At 36.4% G+C, this 20,090-nt stretch overlaps 2 protein-coding genes across 4 annotated transcripts in view; one reads left to right on the plus strand and one right to left on the minus strand.

Annotated features, from left to right (window-relative positions):
- The window catches only part of LOC121732485 (ras-related protein Rac1), a 41,831-nt gene extending 30,187 nt beyond the window's left edge, over positions 1 to 11,644 (minus strand). For all 3 annotated transcript variants that reach the window (XM_042122377.1, XM_042122375.1, XM_042122376.1), the window contains exon 1: positions 11,338 to 11,644. In XM_042122377.1, the coding sequence (XP_041978311.1) occupies positions 11,338 to 11,372 (35 nt within the window). In that variant the 5' untranslated portion in view covers positions 11,373 to 11,644. The remainder of the gene's footprint in view (positions 1 to 11,337) is intronic.
- Positions 11,645 to 13,175: 1,531 nt separating this feature from the next.
- Positions 13,176 to 17,121, plus strand: LOC121732483 (histone acetyltransferase KAT8). The gene has a single exon (XM_042122372.1). It carries the CDS (start codon positions 13,240 to 13,242, stop codon positions 14,566 to 14,568), a length of 1,329 nt encoding a protein of 442 aa, XP_041978306.1. The 5' UTR covers positions 13,176 to 13,239; the 3' UTR covers positions 14,569 to 17,121.
- Positions 17,122 to 20,090: the final 2,969 nt, after the last annotated feature.

The raw sequence follows: 20,090 nt of genomic DNA on the forward strand, positions 1-20,090 counted from the left end.
TTATATTATATCAATTGGCGAAAACAATGAGGTTGGGGCATTCTACGTCTATCTATGTGCACTCACCATAAAATATCATCCATGTAAAAAAAACGATATCAGATTGCACGTATCACATCGATCATTGAGAATGCAAATTTGGGTCACACGTACAGTGTACATAACAGGTACGATTGTTTGTTTTACTTTCGAATTAACTGCCCACCCACATTGATATCGATTAACTCTTTCTGAACTAGGTAGCCTGGGTGTAGGCGGTTTGACGTTTAAATTATGCAAAACATGCGCAACCTTTGAAGCCGAAAACGTAGTGTTGCTTCATTTTTCGCGTGTGTCAGAGGTCAGTGACGATATTTCCATTCTGATCTTTGAGCCAAGTTATAAAGTACATTTTCTCTTTCGATTGATTCCACAACACCGAGCTCAGGAAACTTTTGCTAGACAGCTCACCTTTCCTGGCTCACTTGCTTTCAAACTACAAATTGACAGAAACAGGTGTCTGTCTTTTCCACCTTGAAATCTGTCAGTATATTTTTCCATTCTTTCGCATTTTTGCTGTGGTCATACTTAGCTAGTTGGCAGTCATTTTCACCGGGTCGCATAAATGAAAGAGGAGGCACGATGACCTCGTATATTGCTATCTTTGTCATCAAGTACATTTCTCGTTGATGGAACACGACAATGCTGTATGAATAATATTGATATTGTGTATCGTTTAATATGGGCACAATGCCGTCGCCCCTTGACATGTGAACGACCTGACTTGTCCGTTTAACTGGCTGAGCCATTTCGTTAGCATATTATAGTATTGCACAGCGTTCGTATTCAGGCCAACTCTTGCTTCTATAGTATGCTTGCGGTTAGAATATCGTACTTTGACCCTGTTGAATCGCTTTTGGAGGAACAGTAGTGCCATTGCAGTATTTTCGTGTGCGAGAGAAAGAGCCAAATAGCAATCAAGAATTCTTTGCTCCGCGACCGTACTATACAACGGAAAGGAAAGTTGGCTTTAAGTAATGACAAAAGTATGCATTAGATGCCCTTCTAGTAGAATTTTAATAGCACGAGAACGCAGAGAGAAAATTTTCGAGCATTATTCGCTCTGCGACCGTACTCCAGAAGGTAAGGGAAGTTAGCCTTAAGTCATAACACAAAAAACATGCAGACAAAATTAAATAATTTAAAAACATGCAGCCAAAATGCATTTGCTCCAAAAGTTGTCAGTCGGCTCACCACTTACCAGAATCGAGTTATTAATTAATGGAAGCCAAATCCACTTGGAGCAATTACCGGGCGGTCGGAACACTCTGGACGAGAGGGATGAGCCCGCACCGGAATTGATTAGTACTATTAGCTCTTTTTAGTCAGTTTCTTTCGGTGTTTCAATTCTTAAAATGTGCTAGTTTAAGCTGTTTTTAAACCTGACGAAAAGGGATGTTTTCACGGGTACGTTCGTCTTTCTATCGATGTGTGTCTGACCGTGGCATCGTATCATCCAAACAAGTAAACTAATTTTGGTCTAGTTTTAAACCCTAAATCAATATTACAGAAATATCTAAAATCCCTGATTCATGGAATGCTGCATTTAGCAAAATTCTCCTAATTTCGAATCGGATTTAAACTTTGCTTAGAATCAGTCCTCGACTTCAAATAATAATCAACATAACATCTCGCTACATAACAGAACGTCTGTGAAAACTGACGTGTCTTCATATCGAGATCTTTATTTCCAGACCATTTTCGGTCGAGACTGCATTGCTAATTAGAAACCTGGTGTTTCTAGATAGCAGCCAAATATAGAGGCTTGTGGAAAGTGAGTTTAACGAGAAAGTGTCCTGGAAACTACGGATATGTTTGAGACAGTTTAAGCCGATTAATTAGCGCTTATCCACCTTATCATTGTTGATTGTTGGAAGTTCTATCTGAAAGCCTCAGTTAAAGATACGGCCGCACTCAGAGAATATAATGATGATTAATGATTATACTTCAATTTAAAACGAACAATTCTAAAGACTAGAGATCGCCCAATGGTCGAAATTCGACCTTACTTGCAACGACATTAGGACTGCTACCTATATTTTGTAAAAAATATATTGACTTCATCGTAGTTTTTTTCATCTCTTGTCTCTGGGACTTAGCTGATCTCAGACTGGCCGTGTAAGCATTGTCTAATAGTATCTTAGATTAAATAAAAAAAAACTATAATCCATTTTCAATTTGTCAACAGACTTCAACCATAAATAAAAGAGTATAATTCGTTTGTATAGGCTTGTCACTCAAAAATCTGTCATTTCTCATGTGTGTGTTGTAGTGTGTGTAACGTTTTATTTGTTAAAAAAATGTATGATAAAAGCATAATTTCAAAATAATATTAGCTCGATGCACTCCTTCACCATATAAACTAGAACTGTGCAAAATTTCATTCACCTACGTTTCCCCATTTTTCGTCAAAAGGGATACAAAGTTTTTGGCTCACGTATTAATATATAGAAAATGTACGAGGATTATGTCAAAATCTTCACTTAATTACGTAATTAATATTCGTGTGAGTGCGTCAGTTACTAAAGTTCCATTCAATAATTTCGACAGCGAAGATAGAAATCGAAAATGTAGATTTCTAACGTGACATTTAAAAAAAGAAGCCATGACACATTTTATGTCAAAATTCATGCAAGTACATTTTTTTTCCAAACTTTTTAATTAAATTTATCAAATGCAACTCATCTAAAAGCCCGGTTTAGATTACTAAAGCGGGAAAGCTTTAGCCTATTTCGATAAGAATCAATTTACGGGCAAAATGGCTTATCTCTTACCAATGTGGAACTTTGTAAGGGCATGCATGGCCATTGTTTTATGGTCTGGTCGCTAAACACGTAGAATTAGGCCTATTGCTACCTGTCTTGTCACTCGCTTTTCAAAAGTATGCCATACCTATGTCACAATAGACAAAACTAACAGTAATTCGACTGCTAAGAGACGGACGAGTATTAATACCTGTCATTTCTTTCGGGTTTCGCCAGGATAAGTTAAGGGCTGGCGCGCTGGTTGATATAATTTATTTTTAAAATGAAGATTTTGAAATTGAATTCTGACAGTTTTCTTTGCATGTGCCAAAATATAAACAATAACTAAATTTGTAGGTAACGACCCTAGCGACGACTTTTGTCATAACACGTCAAACTTAAAAATTTCAACCTCAGTTCTAAGTCGGTAATTCGCACCTTCGGTGCAACAAAGTCACAAATAGCCAAAACTGCAAAATCAAGCTAATTATGCCAAATTGTTTCTAAACCATGCCTGTACTTGGGGCAATAAAGACATTCGCGAAAGTTTCTCGAAATTATACTAGATGGCGCAAGTGCCTTTGTGGTTATTGGCGGTTATTCCATTGCGTTTTGGGCCGACAAAGTTTCATTATTCAGTAGTGTCCCCGCGCCCGCAAGTATTTGACGTACGTTGGAGCTACAGCCACACAAAGGTATTTATGACCATTTTTATTCTTATATGTTGGAGCAACAAAAACGTATCTGTTATTAACACCTCAATATTTTTTTAAAAATTACAATAATTTTGGAGCTACAACGGCATTTCTTTAATAACCGTTTTTGTTGATCCAAAATTATTATATTATTTAACTATACAAATTGGATCTACAAAGTCATAAACTATAATAATGCTGTAAAGGTTCAATATTATTATTTAAAACTTGGTTATAAAGGACTTGTGACTTTTTGATTCCAATTTTTTGTATCATGAGTACTATCTGTTTAGTTTAAAAATAAAATTGAGACTTTGTTACCCCATAGGTTCATTTATGTTCATTTTTTTATCAAAGTTGCAAGTAAACCGCATATTTTTATTTATTAATAATTTGATGACGATAGTGATGATCAGCTATGTTATTTTCTGAAAGGCTGTATGATGAGCTCGTCACCGAAACTACAATCATGTACCCAATGGATTTCCAACTTTATGACCTACATTCTAGAACATAAACTTGAAGATCCACGCTGGACCGAAAGAGTTTCGTCTTCAATTTTAATTGATCTAATTAAGGGTTGATCAATTAGATTAACTATAAAATTGAAGACAATTCACAATTTCTTTACTGTTGTTACTGACTTCAGGCTTTTGCATTATAAAAATGTAATTTATTAATAATATTTTTATTCTAGATGGATCTGACTATGAACCACCGCAAAAAAGGTACAAAAGAATGTTATTCCGACAATCCGTAGTATATCCAGCTCTAGCAGTGATTCCTTCGATTCTAACGGCGATTCTTCCAGCTCAAATGGCGGTACATCCAGCTCAAGTTCATCTAGCTCTCATCTGGCAGTCGTTCCAAACACTCTAAATCTACATTTCGCTGCAAACGTCTCTCTAATGTGCCAATAATTGTGTATCATAATGCAGTCTGTGAGAATATACCAAGTACTGAACAAGGAAGTATTGTTACTAAGTCTAAAAAAGAACCAGAAACCCGAGTCAATGGCAAAAAAACCAGAGAAAGTATTTAAAAAAACAAGCATTATGGTCAAGCATAATAACTTCCCACACCGCTTTCGGTGACGGTGGCCGGTTTCATTGAAGCCAGGCCAGTTACGCAGGATTAATTTTATAGTGCGCAGTACACAAGAGCACTCTCTATTCCGTTTACTCTCATAACCCAGTAGGACAGACGACTGACACTACTGGTGAGAGATCGGGCGCAGGACCGACTTTTTACACGCTCATTCGACTCATGGATCATCTTAATTGTCTGACAATCAGGTAATCAGCCTGCATTGTTAGTTGTAACCAAACTTGGAAATAACACGTTTCCAACGCGGGATTCGAATCCACGACCTTCGAGTCAAGAGCTGCGCTCTTTACCACTAGACCACGGAGGCGTCAGAATGCAACTCAAAGTATTAAAATGATGCCATTTACTGTTGTGAATGTCATTAGAATTTAATTGTTTTGCGTTACCTTTTATTAGTAGTTGATTTTAGAGAAGAAAATATACGATTATGTTTGATTAAGACACTTTATTTCATTTAAAACATACCTTGCTTAAGTCATTAAACTTAATAACTCCTGGAGCAACAAAGGCATAATTAAGAACATTTTTTTTGTTATGTCTTTTATTAGATTTTTTTTGTTAATTAAGTAGAAGATTTTTACTTAGAACTATAGCCAACTAAATATAGAATTAATTATTTAAAGATATCAAACCTACTATGAATTGTTATCCTTAAATGTAGAAAAACATGCGGAAAAAAAATTAAAACCCTTGTCCTGCACAATTTGAAAATGAGCTGTTGTGACTTTGTTGTACCGAAGGTGCGGTATACTCTATAATTCTGTCTACTCCGCCTATGTTCTGTGTATATCGCAGTCAACAATGCAAACAGCTAGCTCTTTGAATGAACAACGCCTTTCAATCACACGTCTAGCTTTTTAATTGAATATTTAATTAAGTCGCTCAAAACTGATGATGAGGACTGTAGTTGTCCCCATAGTTAAGAACAAAACGGGAGACGTGTCTAGTCTGGGTAACTACAGGCCTATATCACTTGCGACGGTTATAGCCAGAGTATTGGACACTGTGCTTGATAGTCATTTGGAATCTACCGTTCACCTACACGACGCACAGTTCGGTTTTAGACCGGAGCTGTCTACGGATTCCGCGATACTAATTGTCAAGCACACTGTCCATTACTACACCAGTAGAAACATGCCTATTTATGCGTGTTTCTTGGACCTTTCCAAGGCTTTCGAACTTGTACAGTACGATAAGCTGTGGCAAAAAATGTCAAATAAAACTAATATTCTCCCCGAGATCATCTTAATTTTTAAGTTTTGGTATAACAACCAAACCAATTATGTACGTTGGCCCGGGGCACTCTCTGAGGTGTATAGGTTGAAGAGTGGAGTTCGACAGGGTGGACGAACCTCTTCTCGGCTCTTCAACCTATACATGGATTCTTTGATCAGAGAGCTCAACAGTACCGGGGTGGGGTGCTCTATTGATGGTAAATGCATCAATAGTATAAGTTACGCTGATGACATGGTACTGCTGAGCCCATCTGTCAGTGCCCTTAGGCGCTTAATAAGAATTTGCGAGCGTTACGCGGAGGCGCATGGGCTCAGGTACAATACTGACAAGAGCGAGATACTCGTGTTTAAGGCGGGAACCAAGAATTACTCTATGCCGAGCGTAACACTGATCAAACGAGCCGCTCAGAAGAGTCGAGCGCGTAAAGTACCTGGGCCACTGGGTCACCGAGTCGCTGGCAGATGACCTGGACATGTCAAGGGAACGCAGGGCACTGTCAGTCAGGGCGAATATGTTGGCTCGTAGATTTGCTAAATGCACTGCAGAGGTGAAGATTAATTTGTTTCGTGCCTACTGTCAGGCTTTCTATACGTGCAGTCTATGGGTCAAACATACGCTAGCAGCTTATAGTGCCCTGCGGGTCCAATACAATAATGGGTTCCGGGCACTGATGGGGCTGCCGCGATTCTGTAGCGCGTCAGGGATGTTCGCAGACGCCGGAGTGGACGGTTTTGCAGCAGTAATGCGAAAAAGACCTGCATCCCTAATGAGAAGAGTACGCGGCAGCTCCAACAGTTACCTGCAACTCATTGCGAGTCGAATGGACACTGAGTGTCCATTCATGATAAAATGGACTCTAATGCATGCACAGTCACACAGTCTCACGTGATTATTTAATGTTGTGCAGTTATTGTTATAATATTATGTAATTTTTAAATTTATAATATGGACCATGTCTGAAATAAACAATTTGAATTGAATTGAATTTGAAAACGTTCAACACTACAGCTGATTCAAAAGCCGCCGTTTGATTGAATTAGTTCAGCGCTCACCACCGCGGCGCTAGGTGCGTTTTGTTTACAATATGGCGTCAAATAACCGGTGTTTTGTGATTGTATTAAGAGGATACAACAGCGGCTAGGGAAATGAAAAAAAAGTACGTGTAATATCTATAGCTGTCTCCTTTACCTCAAGCCTATACCGCAGAACGCGATAGAGACAACTGCAGAAAATCCAGAAAATCAACGATTCGTTGTCCCCTGATTCCTTCTCCAAAACTTAACCGATTTAAGTACTTTTTTCATTAAAGATTAAAAAAAGGCTTGAGCTGTGTTCCTATGTTTTGCTTTTTTTGTATAATCTAGCCAAATCTGTTTTCTGGACGTTTGAACACAGTGGAAAATCTGGCCATTTTTTTGGGTTTTTGAACGTTCATATCTTATTTAATAATTAAATTATGAAAAAAAAGAAAACATAGGGACATTGTATTAGTGGCCGTAGATATTCAGGAAAAAAATTATAACTCTACTAGCATTATCCAGGGAGGAAACAGGGGACAACGTTTGTATGGAAAAAAGGGCGGTGTGGAATCCTCTTAAGATATTTTTCGTAAATATACGTTACAAGTATTATTAAAGAGACAGAAATTATGGGGACACATACGAGTGAATCAAAATTAAACTAATATTCGAGGAGAAATTACGGGATTATGAAATGCATCACCAAGGTATTTATTGCGATTGTTTTCAAAATTAGTTAGAACTTAGAAGACAATTAATCTGCTTGTTATCATTACGCTTGTGCAACAATAGCGCTAAATTAATGGTCACTTTAGTTAATTTACCATTTAACCAGTTGGCTAAGCGTCTTATAGCTGTAGTGTTGAACGTTGCAGTCAACAAGTCGCCTAAACGACGTGTAGCCGTGTGATTGAATGGCGTTGTTCAGTCAAAGGGCTAGCTGTTTGATTGAATGGCTTTCTTAACCAGTCGACTACGACATTTAAATAATAGAGTATCAATTTTCAACCGATGTTTTTTCATTCGCCTGCCGATCTCTGATTTCGCGTGACACACTGAAGTTAGCGAGATGGGTTCCGTGGGAATACGAGGCGGGAAGCTCCAATTTCGCATCAATGATCGTGATACGAAAGCAGTTTTGGCCTCTCGGAACGAAATCGAAGATTTATTAGTATCGGCGCTATCGACACGAAAGAGCTATTACATTTTTTATTGCTTGCTTATTAAGAACAAGATGACGCCCGCAACTCCGTTGCGCCAAAATTAGTTTATCGCGCGGGAACTGTAGGTACATTTTTCCTGGATAAAAAGTATCCTATGTCCTTTCTCGGGACTCAATGTATATCCATACCAAATTTCAGCATAATCGGTGCGGACGGACAGACGGACAGACGGACAGGCGGACAGACAGACAGACATTTTCGCATTTATAATATTAGTATGGATTAATACTGCATTGCTATTATTGAGCATTACAGACGGAACGATACTTAAGGCGCAGCGCAGACGACAGACTATCCCTGACGCACTTTTTAGTCCGCGGAAATAGAACGTATGCAATTATATAATGCAGTAACGCACACGACGCGCAGCGCAGACGTGTACGTTACTGCATATAATTGCATAGGTTCTATTTCCACGGACTAAAAAGTGCGTCACGGATAGTCTGTCGTCTGCGCTGCGCCTTAGCATTCGTAAGAATAATTAAAGCAAAGCTATGCTGCTAAAGCTGTGTGCTTATAGACTTTTTTACCTAAAGGCAAACTAAGCATCGATTTCTCTTAACCCTCCGTGTACGAGGTGGGGTATGACATACCCCAGCGCTCAAAAAATTGATACCATTTTTTAACGAATAAAGCGTGCGAGATGGGTTTCTCAGTAGCTGCAAATGAGACGTTGCTGCTTTAATTCCTGCAAAATAATGAGTCCTATGTCTGTCACCAATTCTGTGACATGTGCTTAAAGTGCGCTGGGGTATCACATACCCCACCTAGTACAGCACGTAGCGAAAAAGGTAAGTATAACTTCTTTTGTTTTTATTTATTGACATGTTTATTTTGATGTTTAATTTGATGAAATATTATTTTCTGGTATAGGCTTAGATAAAAAATGTCTTGGTTATTGAAAAAAAAATTATTTTCGAGCACTGACCGAAGAAGATGATGATTGTAACGCTGAGCTTATGAATTCCGAACAAGAATCGGCTAGTAATAAAGATCAAATCAGTGATACCGGGTATGCCCTATACTAATAGGGCACATTTATAAAATATATTATATGTCCAATTGTCCATATTATGTATGTGACATACAAATTTTTGTGTCTAAATAACTGTCAATATTACGGAAACTTAAGTGATCAAGATCTGTTTTACATTGTTTATTTTAAATTTATATTTTTAATAGGTTAAAACTAGACATACTATAGTCTTAGAAATTCTGAAGAATTTGATTGTAATAGGTGCCATTTCATTTTTGTACAGTAGAAAAGATTTTATAGTTTACAGTTAGAAGAAAAAGTTAAGTTTTTGTAATTTTGCTTATAATATGTATATTATAATGTAAAATTGAATTTATTTTACATAAACCAATTCATTATTAGTTATTTAAATATATTACTTATTATTTTACAATCATGAGGAACAATTTTTCGGATTTAACTACCTTTTATTGTTGGGGTATACCTAGTACAGCATGGTGAGATTAGTCACCTAGTACACGGAGGGTTAATTGTAAAAATGATATTATCATATTATACAAATTAATAAAAGAAGTTGTCTTAAATTTGACCTACTTACAACACAAGCAAAAAGCTGATCATGTTTCATAGAAAAACAGGTGCCCGACAAAAAATGGCAGCATATGCTTACAGGGAGGATTATGGGTATTACAAGATAACATGTGCACTGAGATTAAACGAAAATAAACATGCTTTGTTCTATGAATAAGATATTCTGAGAAGTTTTAACATTGAGGTGCAGATGCAAGTGTTAGGAAAGTATTAATGTTTTTATAAAGATGGTCTGTTTAGCATCAATCTGGCCGCACCAGCTATAATATATTTTCAGAGAACCAGTAAGAAATTATACTCAATACATTCACATTTTTTTAAATAATATGTAATTTGACAACCTCTGTGGCTCAGTTGGTGGGTTGTTGGTAGCTCAAGCCGGGGGTTGCAGGTTCAAATCGCACTGACGGAACAAAAAGTTTTCAGAGTTCCTGGGTCATAGATGTGTATTAAATATGTGTATCATATAATTTTAAAAAAAGAAATCGTAAGTACTAAAATATTGTATTAAAATATTGGTTAAGTCCACTTTCATGTGTCTGGTTTAAAGTTATCTCTATGTTGTTCCTCTTTCATAATTAACAAAAATGACAGATTTAACCCAAGATTAATCTAGGTCTGTGTAAACAAGAGAGGGAGAGAGATAATGACTTTTCTCACTAAACAGGTTATTTAAACATCAGCCAATATTTGCAAACAAAATATTATTGTGCTAAATGGCCACGCCAAGTTTTATATTTAAAATTTAGGTCAATGAAAGCACCATTTTAATGATGACTAATACTAATAACAGTAAATTAACATAAACAATTACCTACTTACTATAATATTCATATTTTGTTATAACCTTAAAATAATTAATTATTGGATGAAACATTTACAACAGTTCTAAATAAAAACAATATTTTATTATGACTTATGACTTTTTGCAGATCTCTAAAGGTAAAAAAGCTGCTAAATCTTGAGATCATGTTTCTGAAATAATTGAACCTAATATGCCTTCATAATAATAACATAGGAAGTAAGGTATTAGATTATTATAAGCCTATGTTCGATAAAGATAAGATTTACTAGTAGTTTGAATATGTATAAATACTTTTTAGCTGATCAGATCAAATAAAATAATAAGATGTAACACTTTTGTTAAGAATTATTACTGAAGTGATAAACCTTACTGTATATGGACTAGCACAGTACACATACTGGCATCAAAATATGGTACTTTTTTACTACTTAGGTGCTTCAGTAGCTTTTTCGTTTGACACACTGATTGAAAAACCGGTCCATTATTTTTTTTTGTAGAACTCTATCTATACTCTTTACTTAGTCTCTAGTGGTGGTGGTTGGTGTTTAAAACTCATAACAACGGAAATAACCTATTGACAATACTTGTGATTAAATAAAGTTGTATGACTCAGGGCATTGTAAATCTTTATCTAATACGATAAAATGCGATAAGGTGTATTGTTTAAACACGGTTATATAAGGATATTTGGAGCATTTCCGAAATAAAGCAATAAATAGGTGTACTATAGTAATACTATCAAAACTCCTACGCATTCGCCAGATTATGGTACGTACCGGCGCTGTAGCTACTGCCGGGCTGTGGAATAGCTTTATTAGGATATAATAACGACGGTTGCCGTTCGGGAGTGTGACGTCAGGCTAACTACTACTTCTTACGAAAGAATGTTACGATCAACTCACCCGTCACCCACGACGACACACTTGATTGCTTGCATTTTCAATGTACACTGTTACGTTCTACTAAAACAAGGACGAGAAACACAAAATTTCAGTTTCAAATCTTTAGCACTGCACTTTTGATCACGACAATCGATGCACTTTACAGTAAATAAACACGATAATTCACTCGGTTCTCAGCCAACGATAGAGATACCATATCTTGGTTTTGCTGTTTAGAAATTAACAATCTTACTAAAACATACGCGAAACGCCTATGACGATTACGTTCGCGATTCGACAGCTCATTTCTCAACACAGGCCATGACACTCGGCAAGTCGGCAGTCAAAGTCAGTGTTGCTAGTTTTTAAAATATTATTTTTAAGAAGTCGCTAAATAAATAGCCGAATGGTTAGCCGGCCAAAGACCTATTTAAGGTTCCGTACCCAAAAACGGGACCCTATTACTGAAACTTCGATGTCTGTCCGTCTGTCTGTCTCCAAGATGTACTTCAAAAACTGCTATAGCTAGACTTCTGAAATTTTCACAGATTATTTCTGTTGTCGCTATAACAACAAAATGTACTAAAAATAAAACAAAATAACATAATTGTTTGTGAAACATAATTGTTAATTAATAAAAGTGGAAAAAGTGCATGAAAAGTGTATATTATTACTGTGAAACATGAATTTCCACCAAGAAGTTACGGTACATTCAACAATTATAAAACAAAATAAATATTTATGGGAGGCTCCCATACAACTAATGAGTTTTTGGCCTCTTTTGCTCATAATCAAAAATGGTTAGTGGTAGGCACTTAAAATTTTCACAAAGCCTCTGGTTATATTATAATAATAGCTCCCACACCGGTTTCAGTGACGGTGGCCGGTTTCATTGAAACCAGGCCAGCTACGCAGGAGTAATTTTATAGTGCCCAAGTATGTGCGCAGTACACAAGAGCACTCTCTATTCCTTTACTCACATAATCCAGTGGGACGGACGACCGACACGACTGGCGAGAGATCAGGCGCAGGACCGACTTTTTACATGCCCATCCGACGCATGGATCATCTTACTTGTCAGACAATCAGGTGATCAGCCTGCATTGTCCTAACCAAACTTGGAAATAACATGTTTCCAACGCGGGAATTGAACCCACGACCTGCGAGTCAAGAACCGCGCTCTATACCACTAGACCACGGGGGCGTTTTTATATTATTAAAAAATCTCAAAATCTTGCCAAATAATACAAGGAAATTTTTAGTATAGTGAATGACCCCCTCCAAAATTGATTTCAGATTTTTGCTTTAATAATAATTTAATTTTTTATTTATATGTAGATGTGTTATCATATTCAGTCAGTAAAGGTTTTTTATTATAATATTATGTAGATGTGTTATCATCAGTCAGCAGTTATCATCATAAAACTAGCAAAAAGACTAGCTTTGTGAGGGCTCGCGCCGTCACAGCTTGACTGACTGATGATAACATAATCTACAAATAAAGTGCAACAAGGCTTTAAATGAACGTGAGCGGGGGCGCTGCTCGTAAAGACAAACTGTCGAAAACTATCTAAAATGACTTTTTTTTAGATGGCAGCGTTAGTTTCTTTTTTCGCCACGTTCAGAGTCTTGTCGAGCTGTAGATAAAAATTACTATGTAGCATAAATCAATAGGCGTGGTAGTTTTTCCGTAAAGTATACCACAAAATGCACAGGCTGTGGGAAGTGGGATATATTAGGACTCACTTCGCTCGCCCTGATTTTTGTTGAAAACAATCTGGCTAAATGTCTGGCTAAAACTGACATCTGATTTTAATATTGTTTGCGGAAATTTTAGGTTTTTAAACTGGCAACACTAAAAGCATGGCCATGCTACGATTTGTGTTGCGCGGTATTGCGTGATCCTAGTAAAGTTCAAAGAATATGGCAAAAGGTGATAAAGACTTAGAAAAACCAATCGTGAACAATGAATTACCGAATCCCGAGTGCCGCAGCACGGACAACGAAGACTCGGAGTCGGCACCGGAGCCGCCTCTCGACATCGGTGAGCATTATTTAGTGCGGCGTTCCGATGAGTCATGGCACCCGGCTGAGATAATACAGACGCGGTTTTCTGCCGCGGATTCGTGTTACGAGTACTACGTACACTATGTGGGCTACGACAGGAGGCTCGACGAGTGGGTTTCCCGCCATCGAGTCATGTCCGATCGGTTTGACGTGTGCGAGCAGTCCAATAACAACATAAACTCCGACCATCTACTCACCGACAAATCCGGCAGAAAGATCACGCGGAACCAAAAAAGAAAGCACGATGAAATCAATCACGTCCAGAAATCGTACGCGGAGATGGACCCCACCACGGCGGCATTGGAGAAGGAGCACGAAGCTATCACCAAAGTGAAATACATCGATAGAATACAAATCGGCAAATACGAGATCGACACATGGTACTTCAGCCCCTACCCCGACGAGTACGGCAAACAGTCCAAACTCTGGATCTGCGAGTACTGTCTCAAGTATATGAGGATGGAGAAAACGTACAGGTACCATCTCAGTGAGTGCACCGCGAGGCAGCCGCTCGGCAGCGAAATATACAGAAAAGGTACCATAGCAATATTCGAAGCAGACGGGAAGGAACACAAAATCTACTGTCAAAATTTATGTTTACTCGCCAAGCTGTTTCTCGACCATAAGACTTTGTATTTCGATATTGAACAGTTTTTGTTTTACATTTTGTGTGAAGTGGACAAGCACGGAGCACATCTAGTTGGCTATTTCTCGAAAGAGAAGGACTCCCCTGAAGGTAATAATGTAGCTTGTATATTAACACTACCTCCGTATCAGAGACAGGGCTATGGCAAGTTGCTCATAGCTTTTAGTTACGAGCTATCTAGATTAGAACAAGTAGTCGGTAGTCCGGAGAAACCTCTGTCAGACCTCGGCAAGCTAAGCTACAGGTCGTACTGGTCGTACGTCTTATTGGAGGTGTTAAGTGCGAGTAGAGGCACCCTGAGCATTAAGGACCTGAGTCAAATGTCAGGTATTTCTCAGACAGACATCATATCGACCCTCCAATCTATGAATATGGTAAAATATTGGAAGGGACAACATGTCATCTGTGTTACACCAAAGATTGTATCGGAACAATTGGCGAGTTCTCATTTTAAGAAGCCCAGGTTGACGGTAGATCCATCTGCTTTGAGATGGACCCCACCACACAAACAAGGGAACTCAGCAAAAGCTAAAAAGTAGTATAGGCTGACAGGCAGAGCATAGTGAATCAAATATGATTCACCAGCCAGATGCCTGTTAAAAGCAGTAGTGATAGGTTTGTATTATAATTTATCCAGTGTTAAGGAATGTAATAGGCAATTAGACTTTGTCAATACTCTGTTGTAATAGCCTTTCTGGTCTATCTATGGGCGCTTCACAAATTGACAAACATGGAATTTTTCAAGCACCCAGGCTTACAAATAATAAAAATTAAAAACGAAGGAAACATAATTTCCATACTATTACTGTTTTAAATTTGGTTCCTTTCGAATGTCATGTAACGTCAGCCTGATACCGTGCAAGGCCACCTAAATATTGCAAATGTATTGAAAATGTGTAGAACATGTTGTTTGATGGAGATACTTTTCCTTAGTTTTTATTATTTGTAGACTCAGGCTAAAAATGAATTCATTTGCTCAAACTCCAATAGTTTTTTCAGTGTCTATTTTTTTTCATTAAATTTATTTTACATTCGCAGGTGGTTACAATCTGTTCAAATATATTTTTTGTAGGACTTACTTGTACAATCTTTTGTACAAGTAAGTCCAATAACAATTTCTTGTTACAATTTTTAGATAATAATAATTGTACAGTGAAATATTTTTGCAACATTATAATTTAGAGCATGTAAATCATTAACTTGAAACCTGCATTTTAAAAGCATTTTACAATAAGGTAATTTAAATAATCTTTTGCTTCATTATAATATTTAAAACATAATAATTCATTTTTAACAATTACATCTTTAGAAAAGAAATTAAAATGGTTAAGATCTGCTTTTGTAATTAATTTCATTCAGTTCCTTAATTTACTGGTTTAAGTGATATTAGTTATAAGTTTTAGAATTTTAAAATACATTTAAAAAGTATGCAAAATAATTCCCTATGTTAAAAAAAAAATCCATAAAATGTGTATAGTCATATTGTTCTGTATTAAACAGAAATAATATTATAATTCAGAATAACTAGATTAAGGAAGTACCTTAACAATATAGGTACTTTAATATTTTGAGAAGAGGCTTTAGCAAAAATAGAACAACAAAGTTTGTAAGTCAAATAACTTTGTAAGATACCTATTTGTTGCATAGTCTGATAAATAAGCTGGATCGAAGTTTCATATTGAAGATGTTATGCTCCAAGATCTGTCTTCTAATGCCTCAGTCAAAAACCAGTCCCAACATCTTCATAGAGATTTAGAAACTAAGATTAATGTAAAAACATACTGTAAATATTATAGCACTTTGGCATCCGAAGTGCCCTGGGTCAGGGTGGGCCGACAGGATACGGAAAGATTGAAAAGAACATAAACTACATATTGCATAGTACTAGTGCAATACGTAATTTATACATGTTCTTAATTGAAATTTCGAATGTTTCCGTATCCTGTCAGCCCACCCTGCCCCGGGCAGTTCAGATGACGAAACCGATATTAGATTCTGGTAGGGATTAAAACAATTTCTGTGGTAACACATACCAGATAGTATTGTTAGAGTAATATGTAAGTTTAAAGTCTTTATAGATGTGCCTGAAAACAAGGATGGCTCTACCTAATACTCTTATTCCATTGAAGTTAATGGAATCCGAATTTGTAAAGTAATATGGTAAAGTCATCTTTGAGTGTTATTGATTTGTTCATGATTTTCGCAGTTCGCGCCAAATATTGCTGACCTTGGTGCGCCGCGTTAGCACAGAATTCATATTAGTACAGCGTTAGTAAACTGTTTTATCATCAGACAAAAAGCGCGACCCGCCCATATAGCAACATAAGAGCGCCATCTAGTTTAAATGTCATTCACAACAACTTGGCGCGTTTTACAAAAACTAATCTATATTTGGCGCTGACCTTCACGTTTTAATTTTAAAGTTGCAACTTATCTTTAATAATGCATATTTTTATAAAGCAAAATTAATGTTATTAAAATAATGTTAAAATAGTAAGAAATATGTAGTGATTTGTTGATGGTTGCTATCTTAGCTTTTATTAACAAAATAGCAATTATGACTTCAATGAAACCAGTTTAACGAGTGATTATTATTTCGGTGGTTACTTGAAGAATGTGTACAGATAATTTTTCACAATTTACTTTGAAAAATAATAACTTGTTGAGTCTCGTCAATTTCTAAATCCAAGTTCAACAAATGGACTTACAACTGCATAAACCGCAAATATTGTCCGTTATTTGTCATGAAATTAAAAAGAACAATGTCAAGCCCATCACTACACTAATAATAATTATAATATTAACTGCAGACAAAAGTTATGTTTGCAAATATTGTATTTTGTTACCTAAATATTTCATGAAGCTAAAAATTACCTAACCCCATTTTTCCATGAAATTATAATGGTGGGCTCTAGTTTTAAGTTTTCAATAATGTAACAATTTGTCACAGCTTCGTGTCAGATTGATGTTGTATCGGGAGATCTTTATGTATGGATTCTATGAATCAGCAGTTTTCACTGTTTAATTGTGATACTTCTTTTATTGTAAGACCAAACGGCGATTCGATAAATAAAAAAACCCAAACCACAGTGCAGCAGTGTTTTTTTTTGGGATTCGTCCACACCTCAAGTTACGCCTGGTGCGTGTGCAAACTAATCTACTTATCGCTTGATGGCGCTTATAATAATAATAATATCTATAGACGCTTCACACCACGTCAGTCTGGCCTCGTGCTAAGTACCTGAAGGACTTGTGTTACAGGTACCAGACAACGGAAATATATATTTAATACTTTTATATTATACATATATTTAAGATTTTTATTATATCATACACATATTTAACTTTAACCAGAGATTTGACATTTTGCACTGACTGTAGTTATAGTTAAAGTTAGTTAGTGCAACCCAACCTAAGTAATAACGAATAAGGGGGTTAGAAATTTAGTTGAATACAATTTTTTAAACTACGAGCAAACGGGTCACCTGATGGAAAGCAACTACCGTCGCCCATGGATACTCGCAGCATCAGAAGAGCTGCAGGTGCGTTGCCGGCGCTTTGAGAGGGAATAGGGTAATAGGGGAAGGTAGGGATGGAAAGGGAACGGAATAAGGGAGGATAGGGAAGGGGATTGGGCCTCCGGTAAACTCACTCACTCGGCGAAACACAGCGCAAGCGCTGTTTCACGCCGGTTTTCTGTGAGGACGTGGTATTTCTCCGATCGAGCCGGCCCATTCGTGCCGAAGCATGGCTCTCCCACGTCAAAACTAACTAACTAATAGAAATGAGTAAAATTTAATTGCAAAAAATTAATCTACTTGTCGCTAGATGGCGTTTTATAAGAGTCAATACTAAGAGGATAGTAAAAACCTTAGTTAAATAGTTATTAACTAATAAGTAATAAGGTATAATATAAGGACAGTTGTATATTTAATAGTTTTATAGTTCATAAGCTCCTGGTACTTTTAGGTTGGGTTGCACCAACTAACTATAACTGTAACTTTAACTACAATGCAAAATGTCAAATCTTTGGTTAAAGTTAAAAATGGACGCCATCAAGACGCCATATTTAACCATAACCTTAGAGCTCGACAAGGTTTTAAATGCACGTGGCGAAAAAAAGAACAAAACGCCATTTTTGATAGTTCTCCTTTACCAGCAGCGCCCCCGCCCGCGTTCATTTATAATCTTGTTGGACCAGCTATCATCTGTCAATATCTCCGGTCAAAGATAAGGTTAAAGTTAAATTTGCCTAAACTACAACCATAACTTTAACCACGCCTCTGGTCCAACCCAACATTAGTTTGCAGTACTATCGGTGCGCATGTTGCCTTTTGTATACATCCTCTGAAAGACGTAAATTACCTATTTCACTTTGTAATCCATTCCAATAAAATATTATGATCGCATTGAGTGTTTATTGCAGGGTGATGTAAGTTCAACATTGTAATATAATAAAACTCCTTTATCCACATATCTATATTTTATTTCCTTTATTATCTCATTTATACATCACAAAGATAGTTTTGAATCGAACATCAAAAATATAATAATTACATTAATTGCGCCTTGCTTGTTTAATTTTTTTAATGCAGCTTGTATCTGTATAATAAAATATAATAAATAAATAAAATAATAATGACTACACAGCCTAATGCGTTGACAAGATTTTTTCATGAAACCCTCCAATTTATTTAGTTTTAAATCAATACATATAAAAAATTTATGTATTTTTGTTAACGTAAATAAAGTTTTTGGTATAGTACGGTTTGTAACTTACACGTCAAATTCTGTGTACTTATCTCTACCATAGAGTAATGGTCTCTGTCTCTACTAATGTAATAATTATATTCTGTAGAATAAACACATTTCAACAGTTTACATTCATACATCAACAAGTAGCATTTTAAATACTTGATACAAACTATGTGTATTTTGGTATGACAAAATATCTCCATTGAATTTAATGAGAAGGAATACAATACGTGCTTCTAATAGTGTCCGAATAGAAATAAAAAAATGTGCATGAATTTAACCACACAATATAATTATATTAGTCGATGTTTTTATATTTTTCAAACCTCATAAAGTGACATTTGGTGGCGAAAGTTTAAAAAAAATAACAAGAATTTTCAATTTTAACACTTGTGAGATCCGACAAACTTAATATTAGTTTACTACTCCAAAATGAAAGGCCAAATTTCACCAACGTTTAGCTGTAAGCGTTAACAGCTTGTTAAAATGTCAAGTCTTCACATTCATTCATATGAAAAATTAACGCGGAAACATGATACTAATTCTAGCATTAACTTTAACAGTCGATGGTGAAACTGGGCCTAAAACTTTATTAATCTCGCCCTATAACTAATAAAAATATGAACCCAGCAGATAACAATACGATGTTGCTATCTTTGGCTGACACATTGTAAAGTCACTTGACACAAAAAGTTACATACATTGTATAAAGGGCCCCGAAGACGATCAAACGGTTTGACTCAAACACGTAAATTTTGGTTTGACTCAAACCGATTTGATCGTTTACAAAGCTAGTTTGAACGGTTTGTCAAACATTTACGTGTTTGAAGCTTGTTTGATGAAATTTCATATTTTCGTTGTGTTTGACGCGCCGTTTGATCGTGTTCCGACGCGTTTGAAGGTTTGATCAAACCCGCTTAGTTTAGTGCTGGATTATGAAAGAAAAAAAAAGAAGCTGTAGTTTCTAGCACTTTCTGTAGATGTTCGTGGGTAAAACGATATTATCTTAGTCGATAGGCCATATTATTAATTTGGACCAAAGTCGCTTTCTTTTTTTTTCTCTTCTGACGCAGGACATTAACGTTATAAACATAAGAAAAGAAAATCGCGATCCTCGTTCTAGAATCTAGACTCTAGAGCATCTTCTGCATCACAAGACGTGTACTCAGCAGCGCGTATTGAATAAAACTGCGCAGTGTCGTTTGACAAACCATTCAAACCGACATCAAACGGTTGCATCAAACACGTAAGGTTTGAATCAAACCGTTTGATCGTCTTCGGGGCCCATTAAGACTACTATGTAATT

Source organism: Aricia agestis, chromosome 12 (assembly GCF_905147365.1).
Source record: "Aricia agestis chromosome 12, ilAriAges1.1, whole genome shotgun sequence".
NCBI lineage: Eukaryota > Metazoa > Arthropoda > Insecta > Lepidoptera > Lycaenidae > Aricia > Aricia agestis.